This window comes from Oenanthe melanoleuca, chromosome 2, assembly GCF_029582105.1.
Source record: "Oenanthe melanoleuca isolate GR-GAL-2019-014 chromosome 2, OMel1.0, whole genome shotgun sequence".
NCBI lineage: Eukaryota > Metazoa > Chordata > Aves > Passeriformes > Muscicapidae > Oenanthe > Oenanthe melanoleuca.
This window is the reverse complement of record NC_079335.1, coordinates 42,977,692-42,990,688: the sequence shown is the minus strand read 5'-3', so window position 1 is coordinate 42,990,688 and position 12,997 is coordinate 42,977,692. Positions and strand designations below refer to the sequence as shown.

The window sequence follows — 12,997 nt, the reverse complement described above, 5'->3', positions numbered from 1 at the left end:
CTAACATGCCAACTATTTAAATTAAGGAAAACACAGCTTGTTATTATTAAAAACAAGCCATAAGAAAGTGACTCATACACATTTTTCACAAGTATAACAAGCCTTGGAGTAGCTTGGGCTCAAAGTAAACACTGTTAAACAACCTAAGGCAAAATTGTCAACCACATTGTACTTTCCTGCACTGTTTTCAAATTTTCACTTCTGTTTTACAGCTGAATCACAGCAAAAGAAAAAAAATCACACGTTTTTTAAAATCTGACAGCTACAAACAGAGAAGTACTACTTTGTTTTGTGGACTGGTTCTTCTGCCCTCTTTTTTCATTAGGCCTATTAAAAACCTTGGAAGTGGCCTCAAAGGCAACTGGATTCCCTCTACACAACATTAAAAGGATTCTCTTGAGTTTTTTACAGGGCTGTAATCCCTTATTGTAGGTACTTGATAAATACACACCTTATTCAAAACAAAAGCAGTATTTGAAAAAATTTCATATCATAACATGCTACAACAGTGCAAACCAACACTGTCATTTAAGTACCTAGACTTATATGTTTTGAATTTTTCCAGTAAAATGTTTTCAGTATGCTGGAACAGAACTGAAGTTTTGGCAAACTTGTTAATTTGTTCAGAACTTACTAAAGAAAAAAAAAAAAAAAAAAAAAAAAAAAAGGAATATTTGTACATAACAGCTTAAGAACGGAAAGTCTACTAGGCATTTAGCAGGATCTGAACAGATACTACTGAAAGGATAGCTATTAATAACCAAAGGCATAAACTATATTAATATATAAAACTGAGAAACATCAAAACCTGTCTCCTATAGACCACGGTGCAGAGCCTTGAGAGGTCAGTAACCAACGTGATTTGGTAGCAATAAGTCTCAAACATCATAAAAATATATAAGAAAGCTTTTTCTTTTTTTTAAGGGTCATACTCCAGAAAGAATGTCAATATAGCAAGACACATGTATTCTAAGTACAGTCAGAACTTGAGTTCAAACTTAAAAAGTGTTACTATCCTCTAAGAAAGAAATTCTTTGGAGAAGCAGAAAGTACATTTGAAATACAGCATAGTGACAGTATACAGTTCCATAGGATCAAACAATCCAGTGTTTCTAATAACATCAGGAAATTCTTCACCACCACCCTTACTGATTGTATGGAAAGACCAAATGATTTTGATTAACAAGAGTAGAAATGTGATTAAAAGAAAAATTAAAACAACCACCACCAACGATTTTTCAGTTAGGGGGGGAAAAAAATGGAGGAACACACATCTACGTCCAGGAAAGTGCTGAACAGTTGTAGCAGATGGTAAGGAAAGGTGGATGTGGCACATGGAAAAGGAGTATAGGGCAAATTTGGCAAATCAGCACCCACCACAAAAAATACCTGAATAAAACGTGGATGTGTTCAGTTCCATCAGTGTCTCTTTCCAATTACTGTACCAAGGAACACTAGCTTTAACTGAGCGATCTGATAGGAAAAACATGATATTATTATACTAAAAAGGGTCAGATGCAAACATACTCTTGGCTTTTACACTCTGGTAGCGTGAAGTAAAAAAAAAAAAAATCTATACCATGCAGGCCCATGAGGGGCATTGAAAAGATCTGACTCTAGCTAACCTTAATCATGAATATTTCAGGCATTTCAACATTTGACAGTGTACTTTAATGAAAATAATTAGTAATTTCTAGTTCAGCCCCAACTCCAGGCTCAAATAAAAATGGAAATTCTATCAAGTAGCAAAGATTTAAGTTGTATCTAGATGTTATTTCTATTTTACTAGTTGGAATATACTCTAAATCTAAGGCACTAACTTGTGAGATCTCCCAGGCTGCAGTACTAGTTAAAAGTAGCTGAATACATTAGCTGCTTAAAGTGATTGCCCCAACATTCTCTTTCATCTCAATCATACTCCTCCAATGCCTCATGCCAGCATTTATATCATGTAGCTCTGAACAAACATAGCCAGGGAACTGATCTAGTTGAAAAAATGTTTTTCTTCTCTCAAATAATTTAATTCCCTAGTGGGATCATTTTTCTTCACTTTCTACACATGCACCAGTACATGGGAGAAGCAAGCACGGCTGAACATAAGCAACTTTTCAGCAACCAAATTAGTCTCTCAGCACTAGATTATGGAACTATATTAAACAAAACTGTAACTAAGAAGGATTACAAACAATTAAATCAAGACAACACAGCAACTCTGAAACTTTTCTCAAAAAAAAAAAAAAAAGCAGGATAATGACCCCAGTGCCAGAAACAGTCATACCTCAGCTTCTTAAACAATGTTTATCTTTCTTCAGAACATATTGCACTTGATCATCATTGAAATTAAGGAAATAACTTTTAATATCATTATCCTAGAAAACTAATTCACTCCCAAAAAAGTACAAATTAAAGAACTGATGGAAGCATTTCCCATTTAATTGCCAAATTATTATGTTCTGCTGTCAAGAATGAATGCATCCCTTGGTTTGAATAAAATGCTCTAAGAAAGTTAAAAAAAAAAAAAAAACCTAAATGTCTTAGTAAATACTCATATTCATCTAAGCATAAAGGAACCCTACTTGGAACTTCCTCAGATTCTCTTACACTGTAATGGGATACAAGAGCACTGTCAGTGTTCTGTGCTAAAGCCCTGAAATGAGGATCCACTGAATGACAAAATTACTACATTAAAATCACATGGAAGAAGAAATTAAACAGCTTATACACCTCTCCTCCTGTCAAAAAAGCACAAAGCTGGTCTGAATGGAAATGGGAATCTAACCACTGAGAGACAAACGATAGTCAAACATGATAATTTGTACATCCATGCAAAGCTCCAACAGCAAATATGGAAAACAAAAGAGAGATATCTGTTTTTATAACTACAAAGCATTTCTTAGTATAGCCACTATTTTTCTTCCCTTCTCTCAATATCTCACTTTTAAACTAAGGTCTTTAGAAACCTCATGGAAAAGTCCTCACTGAAACCATTCTGCTTTCTTAGGGTCTTTCCATCTCTAGAATTGAAACAAACTTTCCATCTGAAAAAAAATTTTATAACAAAATGGCAATTGACCAATGTGACCTATATATAAGGGTACAGAAATTGAAAAAGATGTGTGATTTTCAACACATCTCAAAAACAAGAGTTTCCAGGCTCAAGTCTTTTGCTTTATAACCAACATGGGACATCAAGTTGAAGACATACCTCATAAATTAGGTATCAAAGAGGTAAGAATTATGCCATTTTTCCATCACCAACATAAAAAAATACTACAGCAACATCAGTTACTAATCCTCACAAAGTTTTATCAGTCTATTGCCATAGTAGAGCCAAACTCTTTACTGCAGGCTGAACTGCAGTAAAGAGCACTACAATAAATAACACATGTTTAAATAGGGCAGTGTATACATGCTTTGAACTAAGTACATGCTCAGAGGCTTTAATGGATTAGGATCTTAATTGGGAGGAGTTTAATCTTCTCAGCTCCTAAAATCAGGTCTCATTTAGCATTTTTCACAATGCCTCATCTCTTGGAGATCTGAGAAAAAAAAACATTTTTAGAATACCCTAGTCATTTTGGCAGTGAAATATGAAGCACAAGCTCCACAGAAGAAAAGAAAATATAAAGACAAGGAATCAAAGAAGTCACACACCTTTCCTCACAGTCTTTTTTTCCTTAAACTTTTTATGACTTTATCATAAATAAAGAAGCCAGGATAGCTAATTCAAGATAAAGCTGTACATTAGTACGAACACTATAAGTTCTGATATTTATTCTAACAACTGCAACAAGTCACTGTACCAGTTTTGTAACAAGAAAATTACACAACCAAAGCATTGGAATGGCTACACTAAAATAATGATTTAACACAAGTTGAGAAGAACTACAACATTAGGAAAATTAAAATTATTAAGTTCAACCACTCTTTCAGCATCATATAAAGCCAAAACTATTCAATAAATCCTGAGTTTCAATAAAAGCAATGTCTCAAAACTGATAAACTCTGAATAATTTTAGTATATGCCATGAAGTTGAAATGAAGGCTAGAAACCTCTCATCTAATTCCAGTTTACATTATGAAAAATACAGTATCATTACATACCACTGATGTTGAGATCATAATCTCCAGCTGTGATCACATTAGCTACCAATCCTTCAGCAGGCTGACTGACAGACACAACATCATGCAAAAGTTTCCGAATGGCGCCGGGCTGAGGTGGGTGAGTAATGATGTTGTTGACAGCGATCTTCAAATTTTTAATGATGTGAAGCTGATTATTAGGATCTCTCATGTGAACTAAAAAGGAAAAATAGGAGGATTTATTGAGGAGTATAGCAAACAGCTAAAACAGTTGTCATAAATTACTCTTTTTCCAACACTGTTTTTGTTTGAAATTGCTCCACTGAACTTCCCCATCATCAATTTTAGATCACAGTCCATAATGCTTGACTACCAAAAATGGAGGGGGGGAAGGCGGTAATAAGAAATTACTTGATGTTCAACATTAGGCTTATCTAGGCAGACTGCTTAAAGAACAGCAGAGGATCTTAGCTGGTAAGAATATCCATTCCACCAAACATGGTTAGTGCACATCCCACCCTGATGCACTCCCTTCCTTGTGGAAGGTAACAACTTTCACAGAAAAGCCATAGGAACCATGTATGGATTTCACACAACACATTATGTTTCAAGGCATCACCAGTTTCCAGGAAACCCTCCACACACTAATAAAAAGCATTTAGGAAACTTGACATGGGCAACATAGTATTCATTAATCCACAATTAACATATCCTAAAAGACAACGTGAGAGAACTGAGGTTGCTCATCCTGGAGAATGGAGGAGACCTTAGAGCAGCCTTCCAGTACCTAAAAGGGGCTCTCAAGAGAGCTGGAGAGGTACAAGGGCATGTAGTGACAGGAAAAGGGTAATGGTTTAAAACTGAAAGAGGGCAGATTTAGATCAGATATTGGGAAGAAATTCTTTACTGTGAGGATGATGAGGCACTGGAACAGGTTGCCCAAAAAAGCTGTGGATGCCCCAACACTGGAACAGTCCAAGGCCTGGGTGGATGGGGATGTGAGCAACCTGATCTAATGGAAAACGACCCTAACCACGGCAGGATAAAGTTAGAACTAGATGTCCTTGAAGGTCCCCTTAAACCTAAACCATTCTATGATTTTTTAACACTTTACGTTCCTTTGCAGAATTGTTGTGAAAATTGCTCCCTAAAGCCATCTGTTTCTAAAAAACTATTCACAACACTTTCAACACTTGTTACAATTCTGGGCCTGCTGTGATTTTTTATATAAATTCACCCTATTTCAAACCACAACTACGAGCAAGCAAGCCAGGCTGAGTGCGGGCAGGACACACTGCCTATGGCTGTCAAAGCCTGCTGCTACCATGTGCCACACAGCACGGTCCTTGACTCCTCTGCATGCTATTTCCACAAATTTCTGTATAGCATATAAAAGGTAGCACAAAGGAAAATTCTTGCTGATTTCTTCATCTTTCAACTAACTACATTCACACTGTAAAGGTCTGAAACTGAGTATTTGATCTGCTCCAGCCTGGAAAGCACTCCACACCTTTTCCACAAGCCTCTTCAGAAGCAGCAAGTACACAGCTGAAGTCAGATCATACTAGATGTGTTTACAATCCATCTTAAATGTTTAAACAGATTTTTAACGTCAGTCAAATCTTGACAGGTTTAGTTCTACCTTCCTCAATCACATATTCACTTCCAAGCTTTACCCGGCACTCAAGCTCATCAGAGAATACAGTAAAGGTTAGAAAATTCATCTTGTGAAAAAACAACCTCAAAACGTAAAAGTTTTTTAGCTATAAGTTTCAGCTTGAACTTGTACACCATATGGCTGTATCAACACCAGAAAGGGCAATTGTGCTGGCTAAACTTTACTTAGTTCAGCCCTTCTATCAGAAAGCTGAAGAAGTTGTTTTGGATGGGGCTTTTTTCATCTTGTCACACTGGTAAATTATCAACCCCACTGCCATGCAATTACTGAAATTATCAAACATAAAGGAAGTGGCAGGAAGAAACAACTAGGAAACTAGTTTGCCTTCACCAGCACAGCTATAACACTAAAACTCATCCTTGCTGTCTGTCCTAAAACATAATAGCTATAATAATGAAGAGCAATCACATTTCCATACAGAAAACAGATTACATCTCTGGCATATGTTTAATGTTAAGGACTAAATAACAAATGTACTTGGAATCCCAAAAAGTGCTTGTCTTAATACAAAAAAAAAAAAAACACATGTCTAGTGTTATACATTTCCTTCAAATGTTTATAAGATCATTTCAAAAAGTACTCTGCTAAAAGTGGCAGCAGTAGCATGTATTAGAACAGTATCTTTCTCATCAGAAGTTGAAAACAATCCAATGTTAAGATACACATGAACAAGGAATTCCTAACATCACAATCTCGAACAAGCAGTGTTCCCATTATACTTCCTTACATCTTGCACATATTTAAAGCTTAGAATCAGATAAAGTTATCAGAAGCTCTCCTTTTTCTTAAGGTCAAACACCTTGGTTTAAGAGTAACCAATGCTATCTTAAAGTGATACTTGCTAATTGACACGTACACTATAATTCTCCCTCCCACAAAGACAGTGTTAGGTCATAGACTGTTTTTAAAGATTCTTGAAAACAGGACCCTATTTTAAAGAAAACACATCTACATACACAATAGATGCCTACCAATATATCCAATGCATACACTTGTTAAAGCAGGCATCAGTTGTTACTAACAAAACAGTTATGGAAATAAATATGAAGGTACTGAATTTAGAATAAATATGAAGGTAGAAAATCCTCAGTATACTTTTAGTTACCTTTATTAAAGGAAGTCAAAACTTTGGGGAGGGTTGTGGTTTTGCTTTTCTCTAAAGTCAAGACTTATGGAGATAGTAAAGCTGTCCTTTCACTTTTTTAAACATTTCTCCTTCACTAACAGAAGGCAACTCACAGAAGTTAAGAAGCTAAAAATGACAGGACAGAGCACCCCGAATCTGCTCTCAGGACACTCCAGCATTGCAGTTTGCTGAGTGTTGCAAGGGTATTTTTGGCTACACCATCAGCAGAAGTCACTGATAGGCCAAAGTTGATGAGTAAATTAAATACTGATTTGTGCAAAGGGTAGTCCCGCTGCATCTACATTACACAACTTTGTGGGGTTCTACTTGAAATTAGATAGAATCTGGCCTCCTTGGATTGAGCAACCTCAACAGTGTGTGGTTTTACACTACCTGAAGAATCACACTGTGTTCTGGTACTTTACATCTGTTAGCACATGAAGGATGACTGATAAGCACACAGTAGAGATGTCAGCTTAGTTCCTGTTTATCAGAATTGTTTTGCACATATATCAGCAGATTAATTTTGCAACCGCACTGCTTCTCTGAGCAATAAGCCTAATAAACACACAGCCTTCAGCTGGTTCATAAGCCATACAACTCCTAACTTCAGACAAAAATATGTATTGCAACAGGACTTCAAAAATGCAGTAAAAATCCATGACTGAGCTTCTCACAATATAGAAGAATTCAAGAAGCAACGCATGTACTTGAAACTTTCGCATAAGTAAGGCACAGCTTATTTCTAAAGGGATGAAATACCAATCAATCCAATTTTATGTTACAAATTCAGTGAAATAGCCACTAAGTAAAGAGAGATGGGTTAATTTAAAAGGGACAGCATTCCACACACCCTTAAGAAAAACTGTGCTTAGAAAGGAAGACACCAAAACAATTACAGAATCACAGAACTGTTATAGTTGGAAGGGACCACAGGAGATAATTTACTCCAACCTCCCTGCTAAGGCATGATCGAGGTGATCCTGGATCCAAGTAAAGGGACTGTCTGGGTGGGTTTGGAATGTCCCCAGAGGGAAACTCCACAACCTCCCCAGGCAGCCTGTTCCAGTGCTCTGCCACCCACAACGCTTCTCCTCATGCTGAAGTAGAACTTCTTGTATTTTAGCTTATGGCCACTGCTCCTCACAGAATCCCAGAATAGTTATCACCACAATATCATAATCATACATAATATGATTATATAACCATAAGCAGTAAAACACACAGCATCTCATATACACACATTCTGTACCACTATGAGATCATTTAATCATGCCTTTCTTCCTCTTTATCCTTACCCTCACACATGCTGCTTCTAACACAAGAACTTACAGTCAGCATGCAGTAACATTTTTTCCAGGGAGCAGGAAGAGGAAGCCACTCTTGGAGTGAAGCTTGTGCCCTGCTGGATCAAAATACACACAGAGCAGTGCAGCAACAAAATCCACTGTACCAAGTTTCACTCAGGGAACACTAAGGATGATTCAGGTTTGCGAATTCCTTAACTGTCACAATAACTGGACCATAATAGTCAGTTGCATCTGAGTGAATTAATTAACCTTCCAAGTGAATGCTTCATTTTGAATACTCTGCCAGATTTTGTCTGCTAGATGCATTTTGAGAGCCTTTCACTAAAAGAAAGAGATCATTAACTTCAGAACTCTAAAGATGTGAGCATCTGTATTCATTATTTTTATCTCTGCTGCATTCTCACATAGTTTATGAGCACTGCAAAACAAAATGAAAAATACTTATTAACAAGTTATAGTTGGTAAGTTACTAAGACTCACCTGAAAGTAAAGGGAAACTTTTAACACTAAGTAGCTTCTAAGCTGTTGTCATTTTTAAAACGATAAATGCAAAAATCTAACGAGAATGACAGCACAAGCCTCATTTTCTTGCACTGTCTTCTCAGCACATGACATGCAGAAGCTGCAGTCTGAGCTACATGTCTGTCAGAAACCAAATCTGACAAGTATCACTATTCTGACAAGCAGTTCTCTGCAAACTGCTGTCCTGCACACTACTGTGATGAGCAGCTGCTTGAAACGCACAGCTTACCTAAATTGAAAACAGACAAATTCTGAATAAGTTAAAGCATCACAGCTAAAAAATTCTATTGTTTCTCTTAAGCGGTTAATCTCCACTTTTCCTGCTGCTTCACGTGGTCACTTTACCGATGCCACATAAGCAGCTCGATTCCCACTTCTTTGCACAGGTCTTACAGAAACGTCAACAACTGAAAAGCATATAGGATAAAGCTACAGGAGAAAGGAAAACTCGGCTACTGAAATTACGATTAATGTTTCTGAAAGACTGGCAGTACTGTCAATGCCTGGCTACCACAAATGTGAAATCCAGCAGAGTCTACAGCAACAGCCAGGTAAGAGTACTAGGGAGGTAAGAGCAAAGTGGTTGTAATGGCAGACAAAAATCCGTCTGGAAGAGCTGAATTTACAGACACCTTCCTCTTCAGCCGTGGGATGTCTCCAGGAGAAGCCAAACTTCTCGGCTTCCGGAGACCGAATGAAATTAAGCTGACTTAACAGCTGTCACCTGCGCCAAGCCCGGCACACGCGTGTCTGCGCCAAGCCCGCCGCGGCTGCGGGTGACACCCCCGGGACCCCCGGCGGGCGCGGCCGGGCGGGACCCCCGCAGGCCGCGGGCGGAAGGGAGCGGCGGCGCCGCCTCCCCCGTGTAAACAACGCGCTCCGCTGCCGGCACCGACCTTCCGAAGTGAGGCGGCAGAAGGGCCTGACCAGCTCGGCGAAGCTGAGGTTGTTCCTGCGGGTGAGCCGCTCCGCCTCCTCGCTGCACAGCGCGGCCACCAAGGGCACGAACGAGTCCTGGATGAACTCCTGCACCGACTGCACGCACTGGGCCATGGCGGCCGCCGCCGCCGCTCGGGTCCGCCCGAGACGGCCCCGCCGCCTTTCTCCGCAGTTCCTCGGATTATTGTCTCCCTCCTCCCCTGGCCGGCGCCTGTCCGCGGCTCCCGCCCGGGCCCCACTCAGCACCCGCCGAGCGCCGCCATGTTGCGCCTCAGCCGAGCCCCTCGGGGAGCGCCCGCTCCCGGCGGCCCCCGCGCCCGCTCATGTGATTGGCCGAAGGGGCGGCGCCGGGCCGGGGGAGGCGACGGTGGCCGGCCGGGGGGGGGGAGAGTTGGGTGGTGTGCGGTGTGCACCCCCCCGGAGCGGGCAGTTGGTACAGTCCGGGAGGGCGGGGCCGTGGGAGCTCCTGGCGCCGGGAATCGCGTTTGGCCGCCGGACGGGAAAAAAAAACCAAAACATTGCTGTCGGATTTATTTAAAACAGCTCAAAAATGGCAACAAAAGCGCCTAAATGACCCCAGAACAAGAAAAATAGGAGAAAAGCGCCCCGAAACAACAACAAAAAAAAGCACGCCAAAATCACCGCGAAACAAATCAAACCAAAATAATCGAAAAAAAAATACAATAATAAAGGGCCAAAATGAACCCAAAACAAGAAAAATAGGGGAAAAGCGCCCCGAAACAACAAAAAAAAAAGCACGCCAAAATCACCCAAAACAAATCAAAATAATTGAAAAAAATACAACAGTAAAGGGCTAAAATGACCCCCAAAACATGAAAAATAGGGGAAAATCGCCCTGAAACAACAAAAAAGCGTGCCGAAATTACGTGAAACAAATTAAAACAAAATAATTGAAAAAAAAATACAATTTAGGGGGTAAAATGATCCCAAAATAAGAAAAATAGGGGAAAAGCGCCCTGAAACAATAAAAAAGTGTGCCGAAATTACGTGAAACATAAAACCAAGAAAATTGAAAAAAAAAAAAAAAATAAAGGGCTAAAATGACCCCAAAACAAAGGGGAGGAAACTCAAAATCAAGAACAAAAATGCAAAACAAACAAAAAAGCAGCCCCCAAAGGAACAACCATAAAAAGCAAAAATAATCCCAAAAAAACCAAGAAAAATATGCAAAGCAGCGACAAAAAAGCACCACAATTACATCACACACACATCCCCCAAAAAAAAGGGGCAGGGGGAATGAAAACCACGAAAAAGAGGAAAAAGCCCACCAAAATAACCAAAAAACCCACACCTAAATAAAACTAAACACATAGAGCCCTTGAGGGGTTAGCCATAAGCTAAAACACAAGTTCCACTTCAACATGAGGAAGAACTTCTTTCCAGCTTCATTCCAGCAAGGGTGGCAGAGCACTGGAGCAGGTGCCCAGGGAGGAAATATTCACCCACCTGGACACAGTCCTGTGTCACCTGCTCCAGGTAACCCTGCCTTGGCTGAAGGGTTGGATTAGATCATCTCCCTTCCCCTTCCAACCCTAACAATTCTGAGATTCTCTTAAAAAGTAAGGAGTTGCTGGGGTGCTCTCTGGCAGATCTGTCAGTGCCCAGTTGCATGCAAGACATTCAAACTGGGCAAAATAGCTTCATTTTTAAAGCTTTGCCCATTAAAGCATGATATGAAATAAAATCCTTTTGCACAGCGTGGTGGGCTGGGGGATTTGGGCCCAAAACCTCCCCCAAAGGAAAGCAGCTCTGTCAGTTTTATTAAAAAAAAACAAAACAAAACAAGCAAACAAAAAAACCCCCCACCACAACAACATCAACAACAACAATAATAAAAGGAGAAAAAAATACCTCAAAAAACCCAAATAAAACCACCAAAAAACCACACAAAACCTTCCAGAATGGTTAACTGATGCTCAGGAGGCTCCACTCGAACATGAGGAAGAACTTCTTTACTGTGTGGGTGAATCTGCTGTGATTTTCTGGAGAGGTTTGCAGTCTCCCTCGCTGGAGATACTCAAGAACTGTCTGGATGCAATCCTGTGCCATGTGCTGTAGGATGAGCCTGCTTGAGCACAGAGCTTGGACCACATGGCCACTGTGGTCTCTTCCAACCTCACCATTCTGTGACTGAGTTAAAAATTAAGGAGTTGTTTGAGTGTTCTCTGGCAGACCTGTTACTGCTCAGTTCTATGCATGAAATTCAAATGGGGCAAAAATAGCTTTTTTTTTTTTTTTTTTTTTTTTTTTGAGATTTGCATGTAAATGATTATCATCCAAAGTCTTTTTGTATTTGTCACCTGAGTAAGGAAGTCAGTGATTATCCATGATGACATAAGTAATTCTGAACATGTTATTAGAAAAAAGGAGTACTGTAGTAGGGCTGACTTTTAACACCCTGCCAGGGACAGTCCTTGGGACTTGGGTTTGTAAACATCACAAAAAAGCCCATCCTCTGTGAATGAAAAAATAGTTTTTAATGTAGACAGTACTAAAAGAAAACCTAATTCTCCATACAAGTTGCTGTTGTTCAGGATTGGGTCCTGGGAATGTTATCTAAAAGCTTCTAAATATTGTAGAAAAAAAGTTGTTTTGCTTTGATAGATTATTAGAACAAGAGGAAGGCAAATTTCCACAATATTTATGGCTTATGCACATTTGGAAATTCCCCAGAGCTGTTCCAAAATCATGTTTTCACAGATACTTTAAACTAGCACCTCCACATGGATGCTTTGGGAGCATGGTGCTTCTCTCCCATTCCTCTTGATCCATTACTTCTGAACACTACCTGAGTTATATTCAGTAGAGTGAAGTGGATCAGAAACCCTGATCCTGTGCACACATGACTTGAAGTTAAAAATTATTTTTAATTCTAACCATCATCATGTCCTTCTGGAAGATAATCAATTTTTTATTTAAATTTCTGGCAGAGATTCAAGTTTCATGTAGCTATTATCAATCTTCAGTAGCCACTACAGACTGACAAACTATTCATTTTAATTCTAATTGTATTGGAGTTTTTTTTTATTATAGCAGCTCTGAACTTATATTTGTGTGCTCAGAATTTATTCTCTGTGAATGCAAACATCTTGTACACATTTTCTTCTTACCCAGTATTAAAAATTTTGTGCCTGGAATGTGTCTCTTTGGATGATCTCTCCCAGTAGGACACTGTCTACAGGACCAGTTTTGTCACGCTGGTCTCATGCTGCTCTGCCATCTCATGGACTGCTCTCCTGAGACAAGGTAACAGAATCACAGAATCAGTTAGGTTGGAAAAAACCTCTGAGATCATCACATCCAGCCTTTGACAGAACA

General features: G+C 39.4%; 1 protein-coding gene across 4 annotated transcripts in view; it reads right to left on the bottom strand.

Annotated features, from left to right (window-relative positions):
• TRAPPC8 (trafficking protein particle complex subunit 8) overlaps positions 1–9,959 on the bottom strand; it is a 52,162-nt gene extending 42,203 nt beyond the window's left edge. For 2 of the 4 annotated variants that reach the window (XM_056483893.1, XM_056483894.1), the window contains exons 1-3: positions 9,616–9,959; positions 4,105–4,299; positions 1,390–1,473 (exon numbers count right to left, since the gene is read on the bottom strand). In XM_056483893.1, the coding sequence (XP_056339868.1) occupies positions 1,390–1,473; positions 4,105–4,299; positions 9,616–9,772 (436 nt within the window). In that variant the 5' untranslated portion in view covers positions 9,773–9,959. The remainder of the gene's footprint in view (positions 1–1,389; positions 1,474–4,104; positions 4,300–9,615) is intronic. The other 2 variants (XM_056483895.1, XM_056483896.1) reach the window with 1 other exon arrangement.
• Positions 9,960–12,997: the final 3,038 nt, after the last annotated feature.